The 18801-nt window shown below is 42.4% G+C and overlaps 1 protein-coding gene across 4 annotated transcripts in view; it reads right to left on the bottom strand.

Moving 5' to 3' along the window:
- Positions 1 to 18801, bottom strand: part of ASXL3 (ASXL transcriptional regulator 3) — a 124640-nt gene that overhangs the window by 53670 nt on the left and 52169 nt on the right. For all 4 annotated transcript variants that reach the window (XM_048507519.1, XM_048507517.1, XM_048507518.1 and 1 more), the window contains 2 exons: positions 9825 to 9933; positions 8593 to 8704 (listed from right to left, as the gene is read on the bottom strand). In XM_048507519.1, the coding sequence (XP_048363476.1) occupies positions 8593 to 8704; positions 9825 to 9933 (221 nt within the window). The remainder of the gene's footprint in view (positions 1 to 8592; positions 8705 to 9824; positions 9934 to 18801) is intronic.

The following is an 18801-nucleotide window of genomic DNA, read 5'->3' as shown; positions in this document are numbered from 1 at the left end:
CCAGAAAAAAATGGGGAAAAACTTGAAAAAGAAATGATACTGTCTAACAGGTGGAAGAGCTCCTCAACAGACCTTTTCACATGTTTAGTGAATGCAGAGGGGATAGGCTGGGATCACACCTGTTGTCTGTAAGAGGTTGGGATCACCCTCCCCCTTGTCTTCTTTGTTGAGAAAGAAAAGTATGCTATATGTGGTAGTATTCACCACTGCAGCAACAAGAATTTCATGCCAGTTGATTTGCTGCCTGAACAAAGAGAAATAATAATATACTAAATGCCTGCAAGAAACAAAAGAATTGATATATAAATAATTTTCCCTTATGTGTGTACATACTATTTCATGTGCTATTTACATTAACGATGTTTTTACAGTGGAAGAAGCCAGCGTGTTGCCGTAAACCAGTGGTTCCCAAATGTTTGCAGGCTGCTGCTCCCTTGGTTCCATAAACACAGCCCCAATGCTTGCCACATCCTATAAAAATCATTATTCAGAATAGCAGTTTGCATGACCCACTAAGGAAGATAATAACAATAAAATCAAAACAGTAGCAATTAATTGCACAGTTATTCAAAATCCAATTAAAAAATTTCAAATTGTCCAACAAAGTTGACAAATTTGATCCAGTTACACAGCTTTTCAAAGTCTACAGTCATTTAGCAAGAATCCTAATACCACATTTTGTAACTACTTTTGTGTTCAGTAAAATTTTAATGTGATGGATGGTCTTGATGAAGTGATACCAGTTTCTCAACGTCTGGTTTAAAGTCACTAATCAGGAGTCTTAAATCACCGCATTTAGCAATCTACAGTCCATTTATTTGCTTGCAGAGAAGCCGGACAACCACACTAAAACTATGGTCAGGCTGACCAGACGTCCCACTTTTGGCGGAACAGTCCCGCCTTCAAACAATTTGTCCCGCGTCCCGCGGGTTATTTCAGTTGTCCCGATTTTTGGGAGGCTGCTGCACTGCCTTCTGGGGCGCAAGGCAGTGCGGCAGCCTCCTGCGTGTGCGGCCGCAGGAGCATGGCCTTCTGGGGCTTGCCGTTTCCCGCCCTGTGACAGGGCGGGAAACGGCAGCGCCCCAGAAAGCAGTGCGCTCCTGCGGCGCGCACGCATGCGCACGCGGCCGCAGGAGCATGGCCTTCTGGGGCTTGCCGTTTCAGGGCGGGAAACGGCAAGCCCCAGAAGGCAGTGTACTCCTGCGTCTGCATGCGCATGCGCACGCGCGCAGTCGCCTACTCCCGTCCCGGTTTACAAAGGTGACCATCTGGTCACCTTAACTATGGTCCACCAAATATACTAGAAATGCAACAAGGAGCTTTTTAACCACTGTCCCAAGTGTAGGACAGCAATCAGAAATTTCCTTCTGTAACCAAAACTCCTGGAACAATTTCAAACTTTGGCTTCAGTTCAATGTCATTTCGTAGCTCAATTAGCTCTTCTTCCACTACCCCCCTTCCTCAGCATCCAAAAATGAATCTATCACCACAATCTGGAATTTCCATATAAAGATCCTCAAATCACTCATATCTTCATGTAGCTTATCCAAATTGTTGCAAAAAACCAGCAGATCATCATCTTGTACCCCACCTTCCTCTTCTAGCTCAGACAGGCTCAGAAATTGGTATAGTTTGCAACTGCCTATATTGCATTTGAATAGAGTTAACTTTGAAATAAACAGAGATGACAGATTTGGCCTTAATAAGATTGACCTCGTTTCCTTGCAGCTGCAAATTCGTTTCATTGAACTTTGCAAACAGTTCTGATAAATAAGCAATGTCATGCCTGATCTCTTTGACTTCATCACTGAGCAAAGCATTTGTGTCTTCAAAAAACTCCACAGCAGTGCTAAAAAAGTTGTAAAAGCATCTCACACAGGTGCTGTTTGCTAGCAACAAACTTCAGTATAAAGTAGCAAATGCTCACAATCTTCATCATTCTCAACATGAAGCTCCCAGTATAGTTGATCATTGAGAGAATGCGCTTTAATTTTATTCACTACAATAATGATAGTGTGTATGTAATGACTTGTGCATGTAATGACTGAGGCTTTTTCAGTGGCGGAGCTACAAAGGGATAGGGGATGCATCGTGCACTGGGCGCACGCCTGAGGGGTGCAGAAAATCGCACCCAGGCCCCCCCTTTCCCCACCCCCCGAGGCGTCCCCACCCCCTTCCCACACTTACCTTAGTTCCTTTCCTTTTTCTTGAACTTTTTCAGGCTGCAAAAGACCTGTTTGCAATAAAAACAGCCTAAGGAACTACAGTTCCCAGGAGACCTTGGGGCTCACAAGGTCTCCTGGGAAGTATAGTTCCCATCAGGCCATTTTTACTGTGAACAGGCCTTTTGCAGCCTGAAAAAGTTCAAGAAAAAGGAAAGGAACTAAGGTAAGAATGGGAAGGAGGGAACCGCGGGGGGGCCATGGAGGGAAAATATAGAATGCGCACTGGGCACAGTTTGGCCCAGCTACGCCTCTGGGTTTTTTGCAGATGTTGGTGATGAATGACACAATGAATAGTAAGCACTGCTTTTTTCAAGTAAGCAACACACCCATGGTGGTGGTCAGTCATTGATGATGCTCCATTAGCTGCACAACCAAACATGTTGGTAGGAAGAATTTCCTTATCTTTGAAGACCTGTTCAACTACACAAAATATTGACTCCGCTTTAGAAGAAAATAAGAATTTGGATTTATACCCCGCTTTTCTCAACTCCAAAGAGTATCAAAATGGCTTACAAACTCCTTTTCTTCCTCTCCCCATAAAAGATATCTTGTGAGGTAGGTGTAGCTGAGAGAGTTCTGAGAGAAATGCAACTGGACCAAGGTCGCCGAGTAGGCTTCATGTGCAGGAGTGGGAAAACAAACCTGGTTTATTAAATTAGCATCCACCATTCATGTGGAGGAATGGGGAATCAAACCTAGTTTTCCAGATGACTCCACTACTCTTAACCACTGCACCATACAGGCTCTTTGTTTTCAGTTGCCTTACAAATAACAATTCTTAAGCCAAACTTTCATCTTTCATAAAGCACACATAAGCGAGAAGCAAAATGGAGAGAGGGGCACTCCAGCCTCAGCGTTTGTTTTTTTCTGAGAAAGGGACCTTTTCTCCCCACATGACTTCCACGGGGGCACCCGGGGAGTTTGTCCCTGGATGTCCCTGTGGAAGCTACGCCACTGACACTCTGATATCTTCAACATAACTTAGAAAATCAGAACAGGAAGTGTTTGTGTGTGTATGTTTATCAGCCAGTACATGTGGACCTTTTTTTAAAAAAGGACAGAGAACAACCATCAGAGTTAAACTAAAACACAGATGTACACACCTGGGACCAACAAAGAATTTAAATAAACTATGGAGCTGTTTTGCACTGCTACTAAACATTATAATTAACAACATTCAAATGTCCCTTTGGGGAACATAATATCGATATATCTTTAGGATTACATACTAACATTTCAATGATCCAAAGCTGAAGAAAACACTTGGTAGAAGAAAAAAAGAAAAGTGAGTTTTACAAATTAGCAAATTACTGCAGAGTTTATTTAAACCACCATTTAGTTTGTGATGGCAACTTATAAGCACACTTGAAACTCTGAAGATGTTTAATAGTTCAATAATTTATAAGGCAGAGGATGGAGTACTGCTGGGCAAGAAGACAGTGCTAACATTGTCCCTTGGGCACATACTAACAGGAGAAAGTATGTATCAGCAGTTGCTGGTAGAATTATATAACATGGTTCATAATACGGTTAATTCCCAAGCTAGAATTTGCACTGTTTATTCAAGGGCCTACACAAAACTAAGAACATAAGACAAGCCCTCATAGGTTAGACCAATAGTCCCTTCAGCCCAACATCCTGTTTTCCGCAATAGCTAACCAGATGCCCATGGAAAGCCTACAGAACAGTAAATCAAACACTCCCCCTTGTTGCCCACCACAGCAATTAGCTAACCAGATGCCTTTAGGGTTGCCAACCTCCAAGTGAGGCCTGGAGATCTCTCACTATTACAAGTGATCTCCAGGCAACAAGATCAATTCCCCTAGCAAAAATGACTGCTTTGAAAGGTGGACCAACGGAATTATACGCTGTTGAGGTCCCTTTTCCACCCTACCCAAACCTTGCTTTCCCTGGGTCCCCCCCCAAAATTCTCCAGGCATTTCCCAATCCAGAGCTGGCAACTCCAACAGCATTTGAACATGTCCTTGTATCTGTCATGGCTAATAACCACTAACAGACTTTCCTATATAAATTTGTTTAATCCATTTTAATGCCATCTAATTTCAATTAATCAAATATTGTGTAAAGAACTTCTTCACACAATGCATAATTAACATATGGAATTTAATGTCACGATATGCATTACGTAGAGGATGTTGAAATAAATTAATGGAAGAAAAGGTTACCAAATGGCTATTTGGCATAGTGATTGTGGAAGTTTCCTGCTCAAGAGGCAAACAGCAGTCAGGGACCAATAACAGGGGAATATTTTGGACACTGTGCCTTGCTTCATCATACTTTTTACTTTTATCTTTTGAATGGCAAGGCATCATGCCATATCACAAAACTGGTTTTGAAAGTCACTACAGTTTCCAAATAGATTTGCCAGTGACCAAAGCACAAGAGGAACAAAACTTTAATGTAGAAAATAAGAAAGTTTCACATCTGTGAACTGTATAAGGATTGGTTCTGGTGGGTTTTCCAGGCTGTGTGGCCGTGGTCTGGTGGATCTTGTTCCTAACGTTTCGCCTGCATCTGTGGCTGGCATCTTCAGAGGTGTATCACAGAGGGAAGTCTGTTACACAGTCTATGGTGGCGAACCTTTGGCACTCCAGATGTTATGGACTACAATTCCCAATTGGCCATGCTGGCCGGGGCTGATGGGAATTGTAGTCCATAACATCTGGAGTGTCAAAGGTTCGCCACCACTGGTATCATATGGAATTTAATGTCAAGATCCACCAGACCACGGCCACACAGCCCGGAAAACCCACCAGAACCAGTTGAATCCGGCTGTGGAAGCCTTTGACAATACATTGTATAAGGATTGTCATTAGTCTGTCACAAATGGGCACCCGCAAGGACTTGCAGGTGGCATCTTATTTCTTCCTCCTCTACTATTTCCTTTCTCTTTCCTGAAAGCCCCCATAACCTCTCCCCTTTACCAGCTTCTTTCTCTCCTTCAATTGGGATCTGGAGATCTGGAATCACAACAAATAGGGTTCTAGGTTGGAAAATTCTTGGAAATTTGGGAGTGGAGCCTTTGTGGTAAGGTTTGGGGAGAAAAGCAACCGAAAATGGGTGTAATGCCAAACAGTCCACCTTCCATAGCAGCCATTTTCTTCATGGAAACTGATCTCTATCATCTGGAGAATAGCTGTAATTCTGGGTGATCCCACAGAAGAAATGGCTGCTTTGAAAGATAGAGGCTCCTTTCTGAGGAGCTTCTCCTCCTCAAATCCCATCCTCCTCAGGCATCACACACTGACTTTCATAGGGTGGCTGCTGTTGAACAGGAGCAAGCAGTCAAGCCTCGGTAAGTCATGCTCAGGTGGTATCAAGTCAGCATGAGATTGCTGCCAGGCCTAGGGTTGTCATCCTTCAGGTGGGAGATCTACCAGAATTACAACTGAACGGCAAATGACAGAGATCTGTCCCCCTGGAGAAAAAGACTCTATGACATTATACTAACTGGGGAGTTCTCACTATCTCAAACCCTGTCCTCCCCAGAATCTATCACAATATATTCAGTAATATCTCAGTAACTTCCCAACCTAGAGCTGGCAACCTTAGCCTGGCCCCATTGCATCTTCATTCAAAGGCAAAAAATAGTCCTGGAAAGGGCCCTGCCCTCTTCTTCTGCCATTCTACTCACAGAAATCCAGCCTGGAATACTTGGTTGCCTGGTAACAGCCACTGAGGGAATCTGCTGATTAAAGCTACAGCTCCTATTATCCCCCCAATGAATTATATTGAAGATTCCACAAATGCTGTCACCAGCAATATGTCCCTCTGTGTGTATATGTATATAGAGATGTATGAAAGTGTTTGTGTGTGCATGACAAGAAATCAGAAATCAGAAACAAAGGTCTAGTATCAAGAAATCTAGTATCAGAGGTAATCTCCTAGCAATCACCTGGATCAGAAAATAGCAAAATATCCCAAACACATGCTCCCAAGGAGGCTTTCCAGTACTGTAGGGAGGCTTATAATGCAAAAAAGCCTCCCCGCCACCAAGAAGTCCCCATTGGGCTTGATGGACTTATACCATACTCTAATGGTGGCTTAAGTCCGAAGTCCTGGCTGTCAGTGCAAAAGAGGCAATGGCCAGGAGGAAGCCAACTAACATCAACTACTCCACCGGCCATGCCCCTAAACCAGCCTGTGATGAAATAATTCAGGTTACTGTTCAGGTTACAGGGACATAGGAAGTCACACAAGCCTGTTAAAACATTTGATCCTCAGAGAAACCAAACTAAAAAGCCAAATGGTTTAGATCAAAGGATTGTTTTGAAGCACATGTCAGGAACCGGAAGTTACCCATGGGGCAAAGAGAAACAAAGAAGATTCTGCTATGGGCTACGTAAGGGAGAGCATCTCTCATCCATAGGTCCTCGGTTTGAACAACTAAACCGGGCTGGAACAGTGCATTGCCAAGAGATCAATGTAAGAGAAACCTTTGATATTTTCTATCTATCTATATATGTTGATGATAGTATAACTCAGTAACTGCTGGGCCAATTCCTCTGAAAATTCCCAGCCACTATAGTCAGCCAGGTGAGAGTGTTTTTAGATGTTCACATACCTGAAATTTCACACCTGGCCCAGGTAAAACACCTTTTTCCTGTGTGTAACTGTCACCCTTAGAATGTTCGTGCAGCTTAGAATGTTCGCTCAGAAGGCTAATTATGAGCAGTGGAAACAGTACATAGGCAGTAACTCAAGTGGAAGTGAAACACATACACACACATACACACGAGGGAGAGGGAAGTGAGGGAGAGGGAGGGAGGGGTGGCATGCAAGGGAAAAGAGGGAGGGAGAGGAAAGGAAAGGAATGGAGAGGGAAGCATGCAAGGGAAGAGAAGTGAGAGAGGGGAGACAGTGAGGGGTGGCATGCAAGGGAGGGGAGGCAGGGGGCCCAGCATCTTGATATGACCCACCCACCCTAGCAGAGGAAAAGGGAAGGGAAGGAGGGGGAGGGTGGCATGCAAGAGGGAAGAGAAGTGAGAGGGAGGGAAGAGGAGGTGAGAGGCTGACATGCCCAAGGGCCGGGGAGGGAGGGGCCAAGGCACCTAGATTCCCTGAATACTGCGGTTACAGTTAAGAAAACCAGGCATGCATTACTCAGGAGTAAGCTCGGTACAGGAACCGTGACATACTTTGAATGGCTGCGTTGCGCCCCTCAGAGGGTTTCCTAAGAAGCGACACCCATTGCCACCAACCAAACTTACTCCCAGGTAAGAAGGATCATGACCAGCCAGCCTAGAATTGTTATTGGGAGGGTGCTTTTCCATTCCCCCAAGGGAATGCGGGCACACACATCAATGAGATTGCACAGTATCAGGCTGCGTGTTTGCATGAGCACATACTGCTGGCCTCTGCAATTGATTTGCTGCTATTGTTCCTTTCCCATTTCACCACAATAAGCCACAGCAACGCATGGCTGGGCCCTTCTAGTTCACAATAAAGTCTTTGAGAACTCAGCAATTTGGAGTGTGTGGATTGAAAAGAACCCAGATTTGACAGCAGGATTCAACCCCCCAGTTCTGATCTTGTGACACCCCCCCCCCCCATGCTGGCAGGGGTCACAGGGATGCTGGTGCAGGATTCAGCACCACATCTCACTACTGGGGAGAGCCACAATGGCTATCTGCTGGCACATTCACCCTTCTGCTGGGGCAAGTGCGCCAGGGACGGCAAATCTCCTGGCATGGCCCTGGCCATTCCCACTGGCAGATTCAGTCCCCTCTCTTTTGGATGGAACTGTTAAAGGTCTCAGTGCAGCAGGAACAACAGGGATTTGCAGCGGCGGCAAGGGGGGCAATCCTTACAACTGATCAGAAAGTTTACCTCTCTCAAGGTGGGACCTGCAGTTCTCTCAGAATTATAACTTATATCTAATTCCCTAACAGGAAATGGCAGCTGTGGAGAGCAAATTCTATTGTATCAAGTTCTACTGACTCTCGTTAATGCAGACTGGTTTCACTGGTTTAAAAATATGTGTAATTTTGAATTTACTGCCTTTACTACAGCTATCTTAGGCAAAACCAGCCTTTTACTGGAATAGTGAATATCATAACACAGTCTCTTTCCCTCCAGGTTCCAGCCAGAATATCTGACAATGTGATATTAAAAATAAAAAACTAATGAAGCTGAAGAGACAAACCCAAAATCACTGTTTAGTATCTCATTACTTTTAAATTCATTAATAAAATTTGTCAAGGACTGAATCAATTTTCTATACATCTTTTTTATACAATTTTTAATACTAACACATCATTCCATTCAGCTTTGTAATATGACAAGTGCAACAGTCATATGTGACTGCCACAGAATATAACAGATCTCATAAAATTAAAATAGCTACCTCCATTTTCTTCTCCAGCACTACTGTTTGTTTCAGCCATTTCAGTGCCATCCAACTCAGATTCACAACCTAAATCCAATGTTCCATCCGTTGGGCACGTAGAGTCTTCCTTCTGTATACAGCAAAAAAGAAATCTCACTGCTTTCCAAAAACTATTTAGCTTGTTAATGTAACACAGGGCTTGGGAAAGAATTAAAATGTACTTTCTGACCATCTGAGAAATCAGAAGTTGCTGTTCTGCCAACTCAGAATGCATACTCCTCTAGAAATGCTGCTCATTTCACGTGTCTGCAGAACTTCTGTAGAAATTTCGGCTATGTTGCTGAACGCCTTGGCTATCCCATAAAATGCCACTATCCTTTCATGTTCTTTTGCTAGTCCCCCTTTCCTAGATTCTAATCCCACAACACCGCTGCTCACAACATTGTGACTATTTAGATTCTAGATAGCTTTTTTTTCAAAAGCACTAAACATACTAGCATCTCATCAGTTATTCTTGGCAAACAAAGAAAAAGCTGTCTCTGAAATCCATTAGTGGGTAACAAAGGAGACCATATTTTTAGTTTTCAAGAAAAGCACCATCTATTTCATGGTGATTGCTCCATTCCTATACACATTACTATGAGTTGCAGAATTTACAATTTTAAATTAAAATTGGGAAGAAAATCTGCTCCATAAAACATGTTACCCTTTTTCGTGTCCTTGTCTCACTTTACTCTTTCACACACCAGTTATCATGTAACAGCATATGATTAAGGGTCTCAAAAAAGAATTCTATTAATCTATCACAGCAAGATTCTTTGAATCATAACTCTATCATTTCAATTCCTAACAAAACCTTGGATTGTAATATGTACCACAGAAGCCCTTCATTAACAACTTCAACAAATATTCTTTGGTTAAATGCTGGGCGCTAACCCAACACATCTCAGAATATCAGCAATCCTCTTGAGGAAACTGCTTAAAAATCAAATAACTTTTAATAGATCTTAAAAGATAGCATTTTCATCTAGCAATGGACTTTAAAACAACAAACCCTAAAGTCAGGAATATGTAGAGTTTTAGTGTAAGAAAATTTTTAATGTTTATGTTCAGGACACATCTGAACACAATTAAAAAGGATTTTCAGATCATTTTCTCATTTAAACTTTTCCAATCTAATCTGTTTATGTTTTGTAAAGTTTACATTAACGATTTTCAGAACTTTCTATGTTAGTAAAAATCCAACTTACTCTGAGCGCATAGAGTCCTGCCTTGCCAGGGATTTTGAAGAATGTCCCATCCCCTACACGAGTGTTAGTGTGAAGCATTGCATTCAGACAAGCCAATGGAGAAGTTCCACTGAAAAATATAATTGAAAAACAAAATAACGCAGACTGAAATTGAGGGTTTCTTGTAACACTGTCCTCTCCTTTTCATTTTTTTAAAACTTGTGCTTCTCTTTTTTAAAAAATAAACAATTCCCATTCCTGAAAACATCTACATTACAATAACAGGCTGGGTGAAACTTAATCATATGCATCTGTCCCTTCGGCTTCAGGCAAAAAGTCCAAAAATTATAATTATGCAATTTTCACATAGTAAACAACTCCACATTTTAAAAGAACCGCAGTCCAAACATTTATGTGAAATTACTTTGTAAATAACATCATGAAGTCTCATTTTTAGAATGTTACAGACAATGTGGCTGTTGCACATGAATGATCAAGACAGCACTAAGTTCAAGGGCAGCTGCATCCCATAGGACAAAAAAGTAACAGAAAAATAATAACGACCCAAGAAGAACATGATGAAAATTGAAAGGGTTAGATATGAACAAATATGAGCAACATTTTCTTAACACATCCAATACAAACATACATATTTTATAAGCTTTAGATAACAGCACAGTAATTTGATGCTTTTCACATGATGGAGGCAACTTTCCTAAAAATACACTCTCTGGGAAGTAAGTCCCTTTGAGATTTCCAAGCACACTTGCTTCGAAATTAAGTGTTTATTACTGACTGCTCCCTAGGCGACAGACAATTTGACAAAATGATTATACATCATGAAGAATATGCAAGAATGTATTTTAAAAAATCAACAGAATTTGAGATTTAAAATGTAACTTGTATAGTAGATTTGTGTCAGACTGGACAGACGTCCCCCCCCTCACCCACTCTACACACCAGAGGGAAACATAAACAGAAATAGACTGTTAGATAATTTAGTGGAAGGAGAGCGATTAAATTGCAGTCCTCCATCTTTGTCCATCATTATTGTAGTCACTCATATTTAATTAATGATGGCATTAAAAAGGAGCACCAGCTTACAACTTTTTGCTTTCATGTAGACTCTAATTAAGCAATGTTGATATTGATATATAATGAGTATAGCTAAATCAAAATATTTCCAGTCAGTAAACAGGAGATTCTGCCACAGGTAATTTATTTATTCTGAATAATTCTTACAGATTAATAATGTGAACATCTTAGTTGGATGTTCATCAGAATTAAACACTAGTGTTTCACCCGGATAAGCAGTAACACCAGACAAACAGCCAGTTCATTAAATGACACCAAATGTCTTCATATTTTTCAAGTTTCATACATATTACTATAACACAATTAAATCAATCTGTTCATAAAATGCAGTTCAGATAGAACACAAACTAACTTGATATTATTATGCCATGGAAGAAGATCTAACAGATATCCTCTGTGACCCAAAATTTGTTCATTTACCTATCATATTATAGCAATGCCTTTGGCCTTCCTTGAAAAGAATGGACAGCCCAATCCAGATAGTTGGGAGGAGGGAGGCAGACTGGACTGTGGGAATGGTGTCGGCCCGTGCTGACAATTTTGATCATCCCACTGGTGTAAGTGGCACTTACGCTGGCAGGGAGAACAAACTAGGAGGCAGGTAGGCACCACAGAGCTATGCCAGCCTAAACATGAATGCTGGCACAGCTGAGAGTGGGCTGGGCCCTTCCAGGGGCAGAGCTGATCTTAGTCGGCTTCCACCAGGCTTTAGGCTTGGGAATGCACCCAGCACCAAGATAACACGTGGCAAAGTCATGATTTCCTATGAAGCATTCCGAGCAGCAGCAGTTTTTTGCCACTCTGCTTGAAAGCTGCCCCAAGTTCCATTGGAGGCAGTGCAGGCCAATCTTTGCCACGGCATCATTGGCTGCTGTGGAGCATGCCCCTCTCCATCTGGATTGTACTGTCAGTGTGGCATACATGGAATATCAGTTTTAGTATCACAAAAATCCCATGAGGTAAGTTAGGCTGAACAATCACAACTGCCTCAAACTCTGCCCTTTCCGCATGGGCCAACAAACACGTGTTAAGGGCAGGATAAAACCTCGGTTGAGTGGAGACTTTGTACAGATCCCGCTCCTTAAATGCAAATTACTCTCTGCGATTTCCCCGCCGCCCCCATACCCGGGTTTTAAAAGAATTGTGATCTGTGCGATTCTTTTGTTTTTACGTGCCTTGCAGCTGAGCAAACAGCTATAGCTGCAAGGCACATTATGCGGCTGGGGTTGTTGTTTTTTGCTTACCTCCCAGTTCCCATCTGCGGAGCCACGCAGGGACTTCTGGCTTCAGCAAGCTCTGGGGCAGTATGGGTGCCTGCCTGTGGAGCTGTGCATTGGTGGGAGGTAAATTTTAAGAAAAAAAGACACGCCTCCATGCGAAGGCACACACCCCAACCGATGTTCTGGCTGTTCATGTGGTGTAGTGGTTAAGAGCAGGTGCACTCTAATCTGGGGAACCGGGTTTGAATCCCTGCTCTGCCACTTGAGTTGTGGAGGCTTATCTGGTTAACCAGATTAGCTTGTGCACTCCAACACATGCCCAGCTGGATGACCTTAGGCTAGTCACAGTTCTTTGGAGCTCTCTCAGCCCCATCCACCTCACAAGGTGTTTGTTGTGGGTTGGGGAGGGAAATGAGACTGTAAGCCCCTTTCAGTCTCCTTGCAGGAGAGAAAGGAAGGATTTAAATCCAACTCCTCTTCTTCACGGGACAGCCAACCATGCAAACAGCCCAGGGCTATGCTGGGCTTGTTTTTTCCTGGCTGCACCCCAGTCTAAATTTGCTGTGCAGAAAGAGTCTCTGAGCTTCATGTATAAGTGGAGATTTCATGCATATGTTTCTTACATTTATTACCATTTTTAATTGCCTTTCATAATGCAAATCTCAGCTGTACATTTATTTCTTTTTATAATCATATTCAGCTTCCATTACAGACCATAGCACTCCTCATGCAAGATAATAAATGGGACACCATAATTCATACAGAAATGTGCCTTTTAAAAAGCTTAAGATAATTTCTGACTTCCAATAACACATTAGCATGGTTATCAAAGTTGATTACCAATGCAGTTTAGTTAATAAAACAGCAACTATTAAAATGCCTTGTCATTGTTCAATGGTAATGAAGACGGAGCTAGCACATGCGGCTTTCTCTAGAAATGTTCTTTATAGAATTAATATCTGACATGCAATTACATGTAACATTAAGCTGACCAATGCAAATATTCTCTATACTCTGTCCAGTGGAGTTAGTAGTAATGAAGTCAGATTCTTGAACATTAACTACTGTCATAATGCAACTGAGATGAAATAAAATGTAGAATTTTATTGCCACAATACTGTTAAACACTTTTGTTTCCACTTAATTATTTTGGCTTATTCTGAAGATCTGTCAAGAAACTGTATGCACATAATTACCATGATCCACAAGACCACAATGTACCCATTTTCAGTTTTCATTGCTCTTTTGCTTCAGTAATTCTGTCTCCTTTCCATTCATATCATCAAGCTGCTTTTCCACACAGAGGCCCTCACCTGACTTTAAAAAGCAGTGTGTCAAAATCAACAGCTGTGGCAAATGGATGCTGAAGCAAGAATTGGAGATAAAAGTGGAATGGTGCCCTCCTCCCTTTATTGGATTACAATGAACATTTATAACTGAAGCAATATGTACAGGTCAGGCAAAATAATGAAACATGTGCCTCAATTCACTCTGCTCCTGGGGCAGCAAAATAGGAAACCAGTATGATAGAACTGTAAATACAAAAAATAATTTCACAATCCTTAGCAACACACACTCAGTTTATCTGGATAAAATCTGTGCTCCTGGGATACATGGGAAAGGAACAGGTAAGTTATTACTAGAAGGGGGAAATAGCAGGAAGAACTGATCTGGCAGAAACCATGAAAACTAACAAATTAGCAACTTTTAAAAGTTGTGTAATAGCACAGGTAACAATCCAAAAATCCCTGAAACTGTATGAAAAGCAATACCACAAGAATCTTTCAGTGTCAAACAAAAGGCTTGTTTTCATAATCAGGAATATTGGTGGTTTATTCAGGATTATAATGAATTTGAAGCCAAGATCTTTCAGCTTTTATACAAGTGACAGACATTGTAAGACAATGAAGAAAGCTGACAGGAAATTAAGTTGATTGATTTGAAATGTGATGCTGGAGAAAAGCTTTACGGATACTGAGGACCACCCAAAAATGACTAAACTGAGGCTATGGTACTTGGGCCACATTATGAGAAGACAAGAATCACTGAAAAAGACAATCACACTAAGAAAAGTTGAGAGCAAGAGGAAAAGAGGAAAACCCAACATGATGGATTGACTCAATAAAAAAGCCATGGCCCCCAGACCTGAACGAGGTTGTTAACAATATAATGTTTTGGAATTCATCAATTCATAGAGTCACCATAAGCTGGAAGCAACTTGATGGGAGTTAACACACATACAGTTCTAATTAATTTTGCCCATCAACTGTTATCTATTTCTAGGAGTAATTCAAAGAGCAGGTTCTTACTTTTAAGACCTCAACAGCTTGGAATAGAGTATCTGAAGGACTGTCTCTTCCATATTGTCCAGCCTGCCAGTCAAGAGCTGCCTCCCAAGCCCTATTCTCTGTGCAACTTTCATTCACCTTCAGAGGTGAGGCAGGTGGCAACTAGAAAGACAGAACAGACAGGCAGTTTTAGTGGTGGCATCTCACCTGGTGCCTACCATTTTGTCTTTTGGTGCTAGACCTAAGCATTTCTTGCTATCCAGGTTTTCAACCATGGGGTTTTATATTTTTAACTGTTTTGTGGACTGCTTCTGACCTGAATTCTGCTTTAGGGAACTTTTTGCTGTTTTTATGTCCATCATTTTAATAGTTTATTTTATTTTTATATTGATAACCAAGGATGATTATAATGGTAGCATTTTTACTTGTAAGCTGCCTCAAGCAGGATTCTGGAGAGGGAACATAAACATTCTCTCATATTTCTATCATTTGTAATAAGAGCCACTCTGAGGTAATGCAAGCCTCTACTGATCCAGGAGCTACTATATTTGCCTCAACTTTGACTGCCCATTTGTTTAGATAAATACATCTAACATTTATTTGATTATTGTTAAGGACAACTCATAAACTATCTCTGATTTAGGAATTATAAGATAAAATGGATTTGGGGAACCATCCAGATGAATTTGAGAAGCTAACCTCAGTCATATGCTATATCTTACTATGCTGAACAGTAATCAGAATAGCTAAATTCAAGTCCAGGAATCCCTTAGAGACTAACAAGATTTTCAGGATGCAGGCTTTTGAGAGTCAAAGCTCCATCTGACACAAATTGGACAGATCTCTGGGTCCTTATGTTTCAGGAGGAGTGTGTCCCACTTACCAGACAGGGGCAGGTCTGAGTCCACCACTTCAACCCACAGCCCTGGCAACAGACAGGCAAAGTTGCTTGTCCAACGAAGTTTAAAACATAATCTGAAGTTAAGATAAAATCTCCCTCTTATGAGCAGTCAGAAGTGAATCCAGTAAGCAGTGTTCTAGTCCAAGGTTAGGCAACAGGTTCTCAGATTCAAGGATACACCTTCAAGGCAGGCTTGCCTACCAGCATGATCTCACAGCAAGCTTAGAAGATTAAAAGTTGGATTTATATCCCCCCTTTCTCTCCTGTAAGGAGACTCAAAGGGGCTTACAATCTCCTTTCCCTTCCCCCCTACACACAACAAACACCCTGTGAGGTGAGTGGGGCTGAGAGCTCCAAAGAACTGTGACTAGCTCAAAGTCACCCAGCTAGGCATGTGTTGGAGTACACAAGCTGATCTGGTTCACCAGATAAGCTTCCACAGCTCAAGTGGCCGAGTGGGGAATCAAACCTGATTCTCCAGATTAGAGTACACCTGCTATTATCCACTACACCACACTGGCTTAAGCAGCCAGTTTCTCTTCCAGGAGCAGCTGGCTCTAGTTGTTAGCATCAGTGATGAATTCTTCCTCATTCTGAGGACCAACAAGGCTTGGATGCTTTAAAGTCTCATCACTATAGCCTTGTGCTTCTACAAGGAAAGGGTGGCTGTGAGCTGCAATGTGTGTCCTCCTACACCTGCTCAAAGCCTCTGCCCTGGCTCTTTCTTGAGGTTCTCGGTGGGGGAGAGGGGGTCTATACATACTGAAACCTCCAGTCTCAAGGGCCCTTCTGGCACAGGGGCTGGTGATGATACTGGTGAAAGGTCCCTTCTGGGAGATGTTTTGCTTCACAGGGGCCTACCTAAACAAAGAGTTTAAGTGCTGTGTGGTTTCCGGGCTGTATGGCCGTGTTCTAGCAGCATTCTCTCCTGATGTTTCGCCTGCATCTGTGGCTGGCATCTTCAGAGGATCTGATGTTGGGAAAGCAAGTGGAGTGTATATCCCAACATCAGATCCTCCTAGAAGACTGCCAACCACCAGATGCAGAGCCAAACTGCTTATCAGCAGAAAATGCTACTAGAACAACCACTTATGCTAAGAAATGACCTGAAGTGATTCCGGCCGTGAAAGCCTTCGACAGTACATTAAACAAAGAGTGTCTGACAGTGTAAGTCTAAGGGACAGGTCATTCTCTGATGATGACTCATCCTCCCGCACTGATTCAAGGTTCCTCACAACAGGGTATTGCAAAATAGGAATTTAGGAAACAATATGCATTGTAATCATCTTGATTACAGCAGAGGGGTAATGCTTGGGGGCAGAAAATTAGCATCTGTAGTGAGATAAGAATCCTATGTCCCTATTCAGACTTAGGAGGGTCCATTGTTCTTAACTTGTAAATGACCTCAAGTTAAGCAATCTTGTGTTGCAATCTTCGTTTGAAATTTCTCTGTTTGAGAAGTGCCACTCTTAAATCAGCAATGAAATTTCCACTGGTTTTTGAATGTTGTGGATGGGAGCTGAGGAAGCACTCTTCCAGGTCAGCCAAGAATATCCTTAGACATAATTCACTAAGGAATGGAACATGAGTCAATGACTTACTTCCCACCAATCTGCACCAGGACTCACTTTCAGCTGTGGAAGTAAGCCCTAAATGGTGATTGGTGGAATGTGCCTTCTTCCCCACCCGCAACCCAGGACAAGCTGGGCCCGGTCAGAAGTTTACTCACTTCCCTACCTGTCTTCTCCCACCAATTGAAAGACCAAGTTGAGTCAGGCATGACATAGGCCACAAGCTGCCCTCTCCGTTAGGCTTGGCAGAAGCCTCCCCACTCCCTGGCCTGCTCTCTCTCACCCCCCAAAACTCAAGCCAGACCTGGCGGGGCACAGGCAACAAGGTGCCCTCCCGCCTGACCTTACACATACCTCCCAACTCCTTCTGCCACTTTTCCTGGTCACCTGCCTCCCCCCAACTCCTTCTGCCACTTTTCCTGGTCACCTGCCTCCCCCAACTCACCACTCGCTCTCCGTGGTGCTCTCCCTCACCCCCCCAAACTGACTAGAGCCTGCTGTGTTTCTTGCCAAAGTGGGCTTTACTGTTAGTGTTAGCATATTTTGGTGCCATGTGGGTGCCCCGGTTGTGAAACTGATCCGAAGAAATAAATCCTCACCAAATCTAAAGCAGTTGAAAGTGAGGACAAACTGGCAGAGCTTGGAAGCAAGGTTGACCATGGTACTGTCAGAGATGTTCCTTTTTAGGAATTCAGATGGAGGACCTGAGGTTACTGGGGATAGAAGCTGCTCTAAAGTTTGGATGAACTGGATTTTCTGCACTCTTATGACACAGCACATAGAGTTTGATCTTCACATAATTTGTCATATTCAAGGGTCTTTCCAGAATATTTAAAATATTTAACTGTTCCTCAACATACAAAAGCATTTAAACGCAATACTTTCTCAGGTAATGGGTGATCTCTATAAGAAACTTCCTTACTTGAATAGATTATGTTTGTGTCAGTCCAGGCAAACTGATACACTAGAGCACTGTCTTTTGGAATATGTGTTTCTGTCCGATATGAAAGAATTATGGATTTTGCTGCTTCTTTGAAGGAGGGCAAATATACCTATTGGAAAGAAACGGAGTGTGCTCCATGTAGACATTGAACAGAAGGCCACTTCGGCTGATGCAAAGTCCACCCCCACCCCCCACAGTTATATCAAGATATAACTATATAAATAAGTAAAGGAGCCAGAGTCTGGAATCAGGCTGTTAGGATTGTTTTTAACTTTATCAGTGTGATACTGCTCAAGGCCATTGGGTCAAATTAGTAGTTTCATTTAAGTAACTTGAAAGAGAGTGTGTTCTTAATAGCTTGTAGTCCATCTTTGTGGGAGATGCTGGTGTACAGAATCTCAACATCCTTGGTGGCCAAAACAGTGTTTCCTGGAAGACAACAGATTGTATTTTTCTCAGGAAGTATATAATATCTTGCACATAACTGGGGGATTTGACCATTTGTGCACTTACTGATTGTGAGACCGCTGTTTTCTTCACTGTGAGGTTTTCCTGTGGTTTTCTGTTTGCAGAGTAAGTCTCCTGCTACGAAGTATCCCCAGTCGCATCAATCCAATCCACCATTTTGCCTGCCTGCCACTTCCTTTTATTTCTGTGCAACCGTCATCTGGGAAGGTTACTTGCCACTTTTTTTTTTATGGTGCTGACTTGGGTCTAGCAATAATGCAATAGACCATGCCAATTTCATGGGTCTATAGCTCCATCAATAAACCTGCAGCATGGAAAAAATCCATCACTTTTGTTGTGTTGGTGGGGGAGAGTGGGCAGGAGCTGGAAAACCCACAGGAAGAATAACACATCCTAATTTCCTTTACCTTTCCTGCTAAGGGAAGGAAAAGTTGAACTCTGCCCAGTTTCGGAAACCATGGAACTTCTCTGATCTGAGAGTGCGGTGACTTCCGAAGAGGTCACAATGAACC

Source organism: Sphaerodactylus townsendi, linkage group LG09 (assembly GCF_021028975.2).
Source record: "Sphaerodactylus townsendi isolate TG3544 linkage group LG09, MPM_Stown_v2.3, whole genome shotgun sequence".
Lineage (NCBI taxonomy): Eukaryota > Metazoa > Chordata > Lepidosauria > Squamata > Sphaerodactylidae > Sphaerodactylus > Sphaerodactylus townsendi.
This window is presented reverse-complemented; position numbering and strand designations above follow the sequence as displayed.